This window comes from Falco biarmicus, chromosome 5 (assembly GCF_023638135.1).
Source record: "Falco biarmicus isolate bFalBia1 chromosome 5, bFalBia1.pri, whole genome shotgun sequence".
Taxonomy (NCBI): Eukaryota; Metazoa; Chordata; class Aves; order Falconiformes; family Falconidae; genus Falco; species Falco biarmicus.
In genome coordinates this window covers 15,765,139-15,777,693 of record NC_079292.1, presented here as the reverse complement: position 1 = coordinate 15,777,693, position 12,555 = coordinate 15,765,139, and the positions used below count along the sequence as shown (strand labels likewise).

General features: G+C 38.9%; 1 protein-coding gene across 4 annotated transcripts; it reads left to right on the top strand.

The window, feature by feature from the left end:
• The first annotated feature begins 79 nt into the window (after window positions 1-79).
• Window positions 80-12,536, top strand: RINT1 (RAD50 interactor 1). Of its 4 annotated transcripts, none has more exons than XM_056339826.1 (15): window positions 80-158; window positions 986-1,167; window positions 1,553-1,748; window positions 1,877-2,118; window positions 2,269-2,442; window positions 2,520-2,669; window positions 3,810-3,966; window positions 5,816-5,926; window positions 6,122-6,347; window positions 6,940-7,077; window positions 7,817-8,016; window positions 9,249-9,463; window positions 10,213-10,393; window positions 10,482-10,600; window positions 11,826-12,536. In XM_056339826.1, the coding sequence occupies exons 3-15, from the start codon at window positions 1,572-1,574 to the stop codon at window positions 12,037-12,039; spliced, it is 2,304 nt and encodes a 767-aa protein (XP_056195801.1). In that variant the 5' UTR covers window positions 80-158; window positions 986-1,167; window positions 1,553-1,571; the 3' UTR covers window positions 12,040-12,536. The 4 variants fall into 4 exon arrangements, with proteins under 4 accessions (XP_056195801.1, XP_056195800.1, XP_056195799.1 ...); XM_056339825.1 differs by lacking the exon at window positions 80-158 and adding an exon at window positions 485-599; XM_056339824.1 differs by lacking the exon at window positions 80-158 and adding an exon at window positions 535-665.
• Window positions 12,537-12,555: the final 19 nt, after the last annotated feature.

Genomic DNA, 12,555 nt, shown 5'->3' with positions numbered 1-12,555 from the left:
CCACCGGCAGCGAGCGGGCACCCCCCGCATGCGCGCTGCTGGCGGCGGCGGCCGGGCCCCTCACCCGGGCGGGGGGGCAGTGCGCGTGCGCCCTGCGCTCTCCGGCCCCGCCCACGAACGTGTCAGGGCGCCCGCGGGGCCGCCGAGGGAGGCGGCGGGTGAGGGAGGCGGCGGTGCTGTCAGCCGGGCGGGCCGGCCCTGCCGCGGGGCTCTGCCGGGCCCTGCCGCAGCAGCTGCCCCTCCGGCGGGCGGGAGCCCCGCGGGGGTCGGCCGGCCGGGGGAAAGGCGGGCCTGTCCCGCCGGGTGCGTCACCCCAGCCCCGCTGGGCGCCGCGCGGGAAAGCGCCGCCCCGGGGGCAGAGCCCGGAGCGGGCGGAGAGGGGCGCGGCGGGGCGCTGGCGGCCGGCGGGGGAGGGGGCTTGGGCCAGCCGCCGGGGCCGCGGGCGGCAGCGGCCTCCCCGGGGCCTCCCAGCGCCCCGTGGAACGGCGCGGCCCTGTGGCGGGGGTGGGTGCGGGGCTGCGTGCGCCAGCGGGGGGGTGGCCGGGGGGTGCTGCAGTGTCCCGTGCCTCTCGCCTCCCGTGTCTTCATCTTTTTCTCTGGTAAGAGCAGCGCTTGGGCAGCAGTCTGGTGCGGTATTACTTGTTTTCCTTGCTGCGAACCGCATGGTGCGTTTTACTACTCTTTTTTTTTAATTCATTTCTTTGTCAGCAACAGCCTTGGTCTCCCAGTTTGTTCTACTGGCTGCTCGCTGCTGCTTCTCCAACTTTGGCTCAGCAACTGCACCGTTTTCTCACTCTTTCCTGTCGTATGCCTAATAGTTTGGGGTTTTTTTACTTAATGAAAACTTGTAGCAGATAAAGTACAAGTGTATGATTTTCATTTATCACTTTTGAGAGTGATACTAAAAAGCTGAGAACTGAACTAGCCAAACAGTTGTCATTGTTGCCTTTTTTTGTTTCACGGTACGTGATCCTCTCAATTTCAGGTCTGGTTTTCTCCGGATGCTGCCAAATGTGTAGATCAGCAAGTGCCTTTTCTGTTAAACTGCGTGGGTTTTCTCAATGATGATTTTACTCTACAAATCATCGCAAGACTTGAGCGGATCCTTTGCTAGTATAAGTCAGTCATCAGTTGATATCTCTGGAGCATCCTAAACTGTGCAAAGAGGTAAAGCAGAATATTGTTATCTTCCTTTGTATTTTGCAAAACCACTTTTCCAGTATTCCTCATTAAGATTTCTGTATAACATATGTAGAAACTACATATGTACTGAACTATTTTTAATGAAATTCATACTGTCAGGGAAGGTTGAAATTGACAGGCATACTTCTCTTTTGTAATTATTAACATATGATAAATTACCAGTTGGATGTGTAAGCAAGGTTTTATCAGCTAAGACTTAGGCCACCAAATTGTCTCACTTAAATATGACATTCAAGAAATATACTGCTTTAAGTTTCAGTTTAAATTGAACTGGCCGGCTTTTCATAAGCTCAGTAGATCAATAGGTTTTTTGTGCTTAGTGGTGACTAATTAAAAATTGTATGATCAGTATTGCAGAGAAAGAAAACATGGCAGCTGTTGCTGTTGGAAAGAAAGAAGTCACTAGAGACCTAGATCATTGTGATATCCCATACTATGTTTCTGAATTTGTGGAAAGAGAAGTTGGAAATGACTATGATTCTCTTAGGAAGCTAGACAGCCTTATTGATAAGCTATCTGAAAATAAAAAGCAGTTAGAAGAACAGGTAAGCATCTTTTTTTTTTTTCTTTCTTTTTCTATATATGCTGTATGACTGATTAAGTATGTTTAACCAAATTAAAGCAATGTGTTAATATCTCAGATGGCAGACTTCATACTTCTCTGTGAATGTAGGTACTTACAGTTTCATCGGAAGTTCCTAAAAGAATACAGAATGCTTTAAAGAATGCAGAAGATTCTAAAAAGTCTCTGGGTCGGCTTCTAGAGGAAGAAGCTCTTCTGTCTGTTTCAGTCAGTAGCCACTTACTGAAAGCACAGCCATGCATGGAGGATCTCCATGTACTAATTAGTCAAGTGGAAGAGATTGAACGACACCTGGCCTATCTTAAATGGATTTCACGAATAGAAGAGTTAAGGTAAAGTTCCGGAGTACTGCATCTGTGTTCTGAGACTGGTAACCTAGATTGTCCCATTGTGACAATAGCTTCATCTTAATTTCTCAATATACAAATGATATTTTTTCTGTTACCTTTAATAAGTTTTTGGTCTTGACTTGTATTTTATAGTGATAGCATTCAGCAATATCTGATGACCAACAATGTTCCAGAGGCAGCCAGTACTCTAGCGTTCATGGCAGAACTAGATATTAAACTTCAGGAATCATCTTGTTCTCATCTTCTTGCTTTTGTGAGATCCACTGTTAAATTCTGGCATAAAATTCTTAAAGACAAATTGTCGAGGTAAGAGATGTACTGTCACTCTCTCATCTTTGGGTTGTACTGTAGATTCGAGTTAAATTGCTTATTTTGTGTTGCAGTGACTTTGAAGAGGTACTAACCCAGCTCCGCTGGCCATTTGTGGGGCCACCACAGTCTCAGGCATTCGGCCTTGCTGCACCAGCCAGTGCTCCTGATGTATACAACAACTTGGAGATGTTGTTTTGTCAGCTTCTGAAATTGCAAACCTCGTATCCTTTTAAATAATTGTCATGTACTTCAGTAAGAATAACAAATGTCAGAGATGCACGTTCTCAAGGAGAATTATTTAAAATTTTGTTCTCCCTAAAGACAGAAGATAATTTGAAGTTATGTTACTTTGTGTTAACATTAGAATGAATTTTTTTGTTTGTTTAAAAAATGCCAGGTGCTAAAGTTGCCGTTTCTGGCAGTAGCAAAGTTTCCTACCTCCAAGACATGAGATCTAGTCATCTCACAGTAGCTGACAGTTCAGGTTTCATGAGGATCAGGCCTTACATACACTTTGGTAAGATTACTCGTGTTAGTAAAAAAAATAGTGATGTATATTTTATTTTACACAGTTAATGCTCTTCCTTTCATAGCCTTTTTTGAAATCAGCCATAATCACCTTGATGCGTCCCATCCCAGAAGGAAAAGAGGGAAAGCTAAAGATAATGTTTCAGAAGGAGACTTTGTAAAAAGGGGTGACTAGAGAAGGCTTTTCATTGTGCAATAGTCGTCTGCCTTTGAGGTTAATCAGAAGGCACTGCTGCTCGTTCTGTTCCTCTGGGGTTATTTTTGTGAGTTAAACAAAGCAGAGCTAAAGCTCAACCAAACAATTTTTCCTGGAGTGATTGTGGCTGCTTTTTTTAAAGGCATGGAGTGGGAAGATACAAGACCATTCTACACAGCTCTGAGCTGGTAACAATTTTGGCCTGACAGACAGGGTCACTTAAATCAGGTACATGAAAATGGGAGATCATGTTTTGTATTTATTAATCTCATGAGTCTTTTATCCTTCTTTTAACAAATATGAGTGTGTCTCTTGGACAGCCCGTGTGTGGTACTGACAATGGTGGTTTTCTGTGTTGTTTTTTTTTAATGATACGAGTTTCCTAAATCAGACTGACTTAAGTGACTTGTATTGCGATTGAATAAATAATCCTTAGCAGCCTGAGTTGTATTAAATTTTATATGGATGGAAATATTTTGAGTATTCTTCATATTTGAGGAATTGTATTGATTGCATAATGCTGCCTTCAGCCAATGAGGTAAAACTAAGAAATGTTCATTTTTATAAACCCATGCTATTGAAATGATGATGTTGGGAGAATTCCACACTTAAATTCATCCTTAACTGTCAAACTTAGAGATGAACTGTTAACCACACCTAAACAATTTCCAGAAAAGTACTCTTTACCCCCATCGCCACCCATTATCCTTCCAATACAGATCATGCTGAATCCTCTTCAGAAAAGATTCAAGTATCATTTCACTGGAAATAAACAAACCAATGTTTTAAACAAGGTATGGGAGAAAGCAGTTTTGCGGGGGGTTAATTGCTTTTTAAAGCAAGAGATAGATTACTGTATTTAAATTGGATAGCTTTAACACTTTCCTTTCTGAAATTAAGGTTCTTCAAAACTGTGCAGTTCTTGTACCTACCTAAGTGTGGACAGACATCAAAATAGCACTTGGAGACTTTCCAGAGGCACAAGCATTTTCTCTGGGCCAGGCAATATTTCTCCCTTGCCCAGATCCTTTAGAAAGCGTTACTACAATCTTAGACTGATTCCCATAATTTCAGAAGTTTTGATATATTTCCTCTGTCTGCATGAAAATGCACTGCTCCTTATCGCTTGAACTCAAAGGCTGTACAAAGCTGTGACTTTGATTTTTGGCATTGTCTTTTGCTGCCTTCATGTAACTGAAAATGATGGATTCTGCTGTTACTAGATAAAATGTGATTAGCCTAAAGGCACTGTTACATAGTTTTCTGGGTTAAATTTTTTAATTGACGTACAAGAGATATCCAGTTTACCAGTTAGAAACTGAGTCATTTTTTGTCTGTGTTATCTTCAAAGACTGAGGATTTTTATTTGAGAGTAATGATTGGAGCAGGTTTCAATGCATTAATGCTGCTGCAGTACATCTGGAGCAGAGTTCGAGAGCTGATTGTAACAGTTTAGTTGCACAAGTCTGTGTGCTTGTATTGACAATCTCAGGTAAATGTGAATATGTTTGCAATCGTGACATTTGCTACTATGGTGCTTTTAAAAATAATGTTATGTGTATTAGTGGGGGAGAGGTTTTATAGATATGAACAAAATAATTTCAGAAGCAAACAGGAAAATTACGTTTAAGAGTTGAAATCTGTGAACAAGAATAGGTGAACAACTGTTTTTCTAAAAAAACTTGTGAAGATAAGTTTACAGGTAATCTAGTGTCAGATCAGAAAGGTATTCCAACAGCACTTTGCTCAATTTTGGGTTGTTTTTTTCGTTATGGTTTGGTCGTTGTTTTTTTTAATAATACCTTGGGTAATGGTGTAAAGAAAATAGCCATGTGAAATATTTGAAAGACATCAACCTGGAAGGGATTACAAGTATTTCAGAGGACAGGTTCAGAGTTCACAGTGATCTTGGCGAGTTGCAGAGGGAGGGTCAAAAAACCCCAACCCCAAACGTGATGAAATTCAGTAGACAAGTGAAAATTAATACAGATGTGAGAAACATGCACAAGATCTGGAGAATGTGAGTGCAGTTCAACAGAAGGTTCTTCAGCTATTGGGAGTGAGGAGGATAGGAACTGCTTCCACTTGCACTAACGTTGAAAGAAGCGTTCATCAAAAACCACAGACCGTATCTTTAGGTATGGAAACTGCAAAAACTTAAAGGCATTAAAATGTGAAATGAGAAGGTGATACATTCCCCACCTCCTGGGGGAAGGTGGGGCTGAGGTTGGGTACAATGACAGAATGGAGCTACTGGGAAGAATTTTTTCAGGAGTACATCCTTTTTGCTGTACCAAGAAATAAAGACCACAGAGAAGAACAGGAGGAAGTACATGAAGCAGCGAAGGGGACCTCATGTCTGAGAAAGCAGTAGAGAAGGGGAGATAAAAAATGGAGCTTTTGCCTGAGAAGAAACAGATTAATTGGTGCATTTAAGGCAACTGAAATCCAGAAATACTTCTCTGATACTGCTTTTATGAAAATCAAAGCTAAGTAGAACACAGTGAAAGACTTGTGTAATCTGAGATCGAGAGAAGTCAAGGGAAGAGACTGGTGATTTTAGATGTTTGTCTTAAGATGCTAGTAGCACTTGAACAAATGTTGTTGGATGCATTTAATACTTTATTTTCTTTTTTATATAAGCCTGAGTGGTATTTAACGCAAGTACTGATGTGGATTGGAAATCATGCAAAGTTCCTTGATGACAAAATCCAGCCAATACTGGACAAGGCAGGATCTTCAGTGAATGCTGGGGTAAGCACTTTCATGGTTTTACATATATGAATACAATCAACTTCTGGTAGATACTTGTGTAAGCCCACTTCCACTGATTTCACAAAGTAATTTGGTAATACTTAACTCAGTCTTGTAGCGGTTTGTTATGTACATGTTTGCATATGTTAATACTTCCTGTTTCTGACATTTTATTCACTTTTTTTCTTTCAAAAGCTTGAATTCTCTCGTGCTCTAGTAATGCTGATTTTGGAGAAGCTGGCTGCTGATATTCCATGCCTGTTGTATGATGATACGCTCTTTTGTCACCTTGTGGATGAGGTACTTCTATTTGAGAGAGAGTTATACAGTGTTCATGGTTATCTCAGCAGCCTTCCCAGCTGCATGCATATTCTGTCAGAAGAATCCTGCTTCCAAAGGTGGCTAACAGTGGAAAAAAAATGTAAGACTTCCATTTGATTTTGTTGTCTTTTATATTGCACAATCAGAAAGTATGTGTATACTTATATGAATAGCATTCTCAAATAGGATGAGTCACTTGGACAGGGCTACTACTAAGATGTGCGTATTTTTATACTCTGATTATTTTGGTGGAAGATTGGTTAGACTCTTAATAGTGCTTCTGTACTTTGTAGGACTCTTGTCCCTAAGCTGCATGTGATTCAGTAGACTTATTTTTAGAGAAATGTTATATTTATGTGTGTGCAGACAAGGGTGGACTTTAAATTGAAATAGAGGAAAGGTATTAATTTTTGAGAAATGAAGAGGAAATATATTGGAAAGGAGCAAGCCAACTGTTAAAAAAACAACAAAATCCCCAAACAATTCTGTCGTAGCTGTTAACAGCATTGCAAATGCAGATATATTGAAGCTGGTTTCGTATGAAGCCAGTCATCAGTAGTTTTATAACCTGAAAATGTAAATTTAACTTACTAGAGTTAAGGCTTTTATCTTTCTGTATTTTAGAAGGGATTTTGTTAGATTTTTTTTTTTAATTAAAAACTTAAACAGTTTACAAGTTTTGTACATCTCAGTTGCTCTTCAGAAAATGGACTCGATGCTTTCATCAGAGGCTGCGTGGATATCACAATACAAAGATATCACTGATGTAGATGAAATGAAAGTCCCAGACTGCGCTGAAACTTTTATGACTCTGTTGTTAGTTATAACAGGTAAATGTTAACGTATGGGCATTGCTCTTGTTTGTAATGAATAGTAAAAACCCTTCAGCTAACAGATTTCTTTCCTAAATATCCATTGTCAGCAGTAGTCACCAAACAATGTTGCGAAGTTGGGATGTTTGCAATTTAATAAAAGCTTTCCTGTTCTTTTTGTATTTTGGACACCAAGTCAAGACACTATTCAGTCTTGAGCTAGTGGCATGTTTACAAAATAATAATTAAAAAAATACATTTGATATTTAGCATATTAAAACCCATTCATAACTGAGGGAACATAATTTGTTACAATGCAGTTATAAAAAAATCCTACTATTCCTTTCAAATCTGCGACAATTTAGAAGCTATAAAGTCAAGTCTGCTTTCTTGGAACAGAACAAGTAAGAGCAAGTAAGTTTTCAGGAGACACTTAATTGTGTATTCCACGATGTTGCCTTACTCTGTGAGTACGCTCCAGGGGCTGCACTGGATGGTGTGGTGTAACGACGTTGCTTCAGGTATTACAATACAAAATGCTAGTGGAAGCAGGAGGGGGGAGGATGAAGTTTCTTTACGTGTTTAGCTTTTGCATTGAGTAGCTTCCCTGAAACCATTAAAATATGCCACCTGTTTTAAATACTGTACGATGTTCTCATAGGTGTAAGGTTGTGTAGTAAGATGACGGTAATGTTTCTTTTTGAATAGCTTTTCTTTGGTGTTGGAAAACCTAACAACACTATTAACGTCTTTCCAGACCGGTATAAGAATCTTCCAACAGATTCCAGAAAACTACAGTTCCTGGGCTTACAGAAGGAGTTAGTTGATGATTTCAGGATACGATTAACTCAAGTAATGAAGGAAGAGACTAGAGCTTCCTTAGGATTCCGATACTGTGCAATCCTTAACGCTGTTAACTATATAGCAACGGTGTTGGCAGACTGGGCTGACAATGTAGTAAGTAATTATTTTACTTAAAATAATTAAGAAATGGACTTTGAATGTTTGTTTGATATCAGATGTTTTATTTTCAGCACTGTTTAAGTGTATTCAGAAGAACTAATTACTAAGAAATATAGATTGAGATGTAAATTCAGATTTAATAAAAGATGTGTAAATAAGGACAGATTATTGTTTGAGATGTAAGCTGCATTAATTAGAAACTTTATAGGGAACTGCAGAGACAGCCTGGGGAGTGGAATAATCTGAACAGACAAAAAAGTAGTCTCCTTTACATGCTTTGTATTGTAAAAAGTGAGTTGATTTTGGAGCTCTGTGAGCCAGTGTTAATGGCATCAGTGTTAAAGTGCGTGCAGTGGCCTATGCACAATGCTTGAACTAGTCCCATAGCAGGTTAGTTTAAATGGATTTGGCATGGGTATCTGCGTTGCAACCTGGTTTAGGTGTTGCTCAGAAAAGCCACTCACTGATAACAGGATATTGGGAATTAGTTATTTTTTTTTCCTATATAGTAACCTTGTGGCAGCATGGCTGTTCTGCAGCATTTCAGCTTTTCTATGGTTATTGGTACACAATGTCATAAAAACTGCTACATGTAAAGTGTGTAGAAATAGGTATTGCGTGCAAGATGGGCAGCCTCCAAATCTTTTTTGTCTTCACAGGGAAGTGTGGCTCTAGCAGAGAATAGTCTTGATTTGATAAGAAGCTGCTATCATGTTGTATAGCTGTGGCTACCTAAGTGTCTTGATCTGCTTAAAAGCAAAACCAAGAAGTTGTTACCACTATGTCACATTAAACTATTTTCTTGCTGTTACCAGCCCAGCAAATTTATGATTTAATGAATGATTATTTCTAAAACAACTAAAGATTCTAGTTTACTTTTGCAAACATCAAAAAGGTCAAAATCAGTTTGGTTTGGTTTTTTAAAGCATTCTGCTGTCAATCTTAAAATACCTTTTTAGTATTTCTTTAGATGTATTCCCATTACCTATCTGTTGTTGTATCTGGAACCCATGTCAGTTCCATCACTAGTATTAAACCACTCTCTTTTGTTTTTCACTAAATCGGGACCATGGGGAAAGACAAGCAAGCATTTTTTAAATCTTTAAAATGTTAAGTTTATAAATGTGTCAGGAGACTGTTTTCTAGAACCGTGCCTGTTACAGCACCAAAGAAAACGTCAAATGGCAATGATTTTTTGTAGTACTCACATCTGATTGTTTCTCTAGTTCTTCTTGCAGCTACAGCAGGCCGAGCTGGAGGTTTGTGCAGAAAGTAGTGCTGTGAGTCAACTGCAGCTCGGGCAGCTGGCTTCCATGGAGAGTTCTGTCTTTGATGAAATGATTAACCTCCTGGAACGTCTGAAACATGACATGCTGACTCGTCAAGTAGATCATGTCTTCAAAGAGGTCAAAGATGCTGCAAAGCTGTACAAAAAAGAGAGGTGATTTTGTCTGTTTACTCTCTTCCCATGTTACAATATTATTTCCTTTTAAAAATACTGAGGTAAATAAAGGCAGGAATAGCCAATAGGCAAAATTATTTTCCTGAATAGGAATGATGCAGAGTAGTAAGTTTTGGAAAATTTTCTTAACACTTATTATATATAAGGCTATATATACATATATATATAAAAAAAAGGTTATATATATGTTATATATAAGGCTGTGTATAGTTTTTTGTATATATTTATATAAGACTATTTCAATCCTATATTTTCTAAAGTACTTCCACAATTAGTGAGTGCGTTATCTTAAAAATCCTAGGAAGAATTCTGGATCACTCTATTTTGGAGAAGAATTACTTTCTTCGTGTAGTATTAATAAAGTTAATGCAGAATGCCCTGTAATGACTGTTCTGTCTTCACAGACTCAGGGCTTCTTGAATGCTTGCTCCTGAGTAGAATTTCTGACGTACTTCATAAAAGGAATACAACTACTCAGTGATTTTGTAAATTAGATGGGTTTCTTTGAATGGCATGTTCAGAGGTTTATAACTAAAGCATGAGATTTAATATTAAAGGAAATTTAAACATAGCATTAGACTGCGATTACTTTTAGATTTGAAATGGGGAAGAACTCTCTCTGAACCATTGTAAATGGGTAGGGTTTTTCTTTTTAAAGGGTAACTTTGACTTCAGTTGTCATATGAATAATTTCATTATGATGACTTCAGTGTGAAAATTTCTTTCAGGTGGTTATCTTTACCATCTCAAGCAGAGCAAGCAGTAATGTCTTTATCAAGCACAGCTTGCCCGATGTTGTTGACCCTACGAGACCGCTTGCTACAACTAGAACAGCAGCTCTGTCACTCGCTGTTCAAAATTTTCTGGCAAATGCTTGCAGAGAAGGTGGATATATACATCTATCAGGAAGTAGGTATCAGCAAAATGTGACCTTTGCAATACAGTGTGGGTGTCAGTGACTGGCTTCAACAGTAGATGCATCTCGTTGTGTTTGTAGATAATTATGGCAAATCATTTCAACGAAGGAGGAGCAGCACAACTCCAGTTTGACATGGCTAGAAATCTGTTCCCTTTATTTTCACACTACTGCAAGAGGCCAGAAAACTACTTCAAGCAGTAAGTAGGCAAACCTCATCTATGGGTATCTCAAAAGTGAACGTCTGGATGAATACAGGTGTCTTACAAATCACCAATTTTTTTTCACAGTGAGTTTTGATACATTTAAAACGAGTGGATCATTTATGCTTCCAGTGTTTACAACTAGGAAAGCTTTGACTCAGCAGCACGTATTCAGACAGCACCAGACTGTGCCATGTGTTCCGGAGTATTTTGTGCAGGCAGGATATCCAGATAAATTAACTTACGGAAGGAATAGAAGTAGCACAGACTTCTAAAACTGGGGCCAATAAAACTCTCAAAGATACAGTTAGAACACAGTAAACTTCATTGTTAGAAGAAAGACTACTTTACACTGTCTTCCCATTCAGAATTGCCTTGCATAGCAGTCTAGTTGCTGTCATTGATGAGAAGCAGCTACCTTCTTTGTGGTTAGTCTTTTTTTAAATAGCCCACAGTCTTCCAAAGAATCTACTGTTAAACTCCTGGACTAATTGGGGCAGAAATCTTAATATTTTTAAACCAACATGGAGCATGGCATTCAGTCTTGAACAGTTGAAGACAAAGATTATATATTGGCATTTTTTAATTGGAATATTGATGTAGTTATCTTCAGGTTTAAGGCTTTTTTTTGAGCACATGACCTTCATAAAGGTAACGGATACACACGTATTATTCCCAGCATAAGAAGAAGAACGGATGCACAAAGGAGCCATAAATAATGCATAATGGGCACGTGGCTGTCTGTCATACTTAGACTAGAAACAGTGTGACAAAAAGACAGGGTATCTGTTTCCTCCCTAATGAAATTAATTAGGGAAAATGTTCAGATTCTAACAACTGTCTGTTAATTCTTATTCAGTATATTTTAAGAGCACAGTTTATCTAATTCTTAGGGGAAAAGTGTAGTTAGGGAAAGCCAGACAGATTAAGTGGTAAATCCTATTCTGTATTTTTAATAGTGGTGAAAACTTAAGAAGCAAAAGCCATGCCAGGCACTGGGAGGCAAAATACTGATGCTTATGAAATACACATACATAAGGGAAAAGGCTTAGACAGTAAGAACAAGTATACTGTTTGCCTTGATCTGAGCAGTACCTTTGAGTCCAACACTTCTGATCCCTTTCAGAAGTCCATGGAGTGTTTTTTGTTGATCACTTGTGCACAAAATTAAGTGCATCTCATGCACACTTCTTGTGTTAATCTATTTAACTTTCTCTTTTAGCATAAAAGAAGCCTGCATTATCCTGAACCTGAATGTTGGCTCTGCCTTGCTTCTGAAGGATGTACTACAGTCAGCTTCAGAAAGTGACACGTTAAAGCCAAACCAACCATCCGCAACAGCAGCACTAAACGAACTTGGAGTTTATAAATTAGCTCAAAAAGATGTTGAGATTCTTCTCAATTTGAGAGCTAGTTGGCCAAATACAGGAAAATAAAGACTTCTTCAGGAATGGTTAATACAGTAACTTGGTCTAGATTACTTATTTCAAACAAAAGCAAAGCAAATAAGTATTAATACTTGTGTAGGTTTTTTCAATACTCTATGCTGAATGATTGGTTTAATCTAGTCTTATACCTTACTGTATACGGTTTTAGAAAAATTTCAAAACACTCCTGACTTGTGTGCAGCCCCCTTGCTGCTGCATTTGGAAGCTAAAACTGTCTTCACCTCTAATGAATACATCTGCCTTGTCAATGTTGTGTGCTGGGTAATGTTCTAAGAAATAGAGAGTATGTAAACACACCCGTATACAATATGGGCAACTCTTTTGTATGAACAGGTCCACCTTCATTGAAGCACAGATTTTTTACATCTTTAAGCCCCAAGTAATGGGTATTCTTTATTGAAATGTGTATAAACAAGACACAGAAGGAAAGAATGAAGGAATATGTCACTTTGAATAAAGAAAACACACTATTTTTTTTCTTCTGTGTACTAGAGTCTCTCCTAA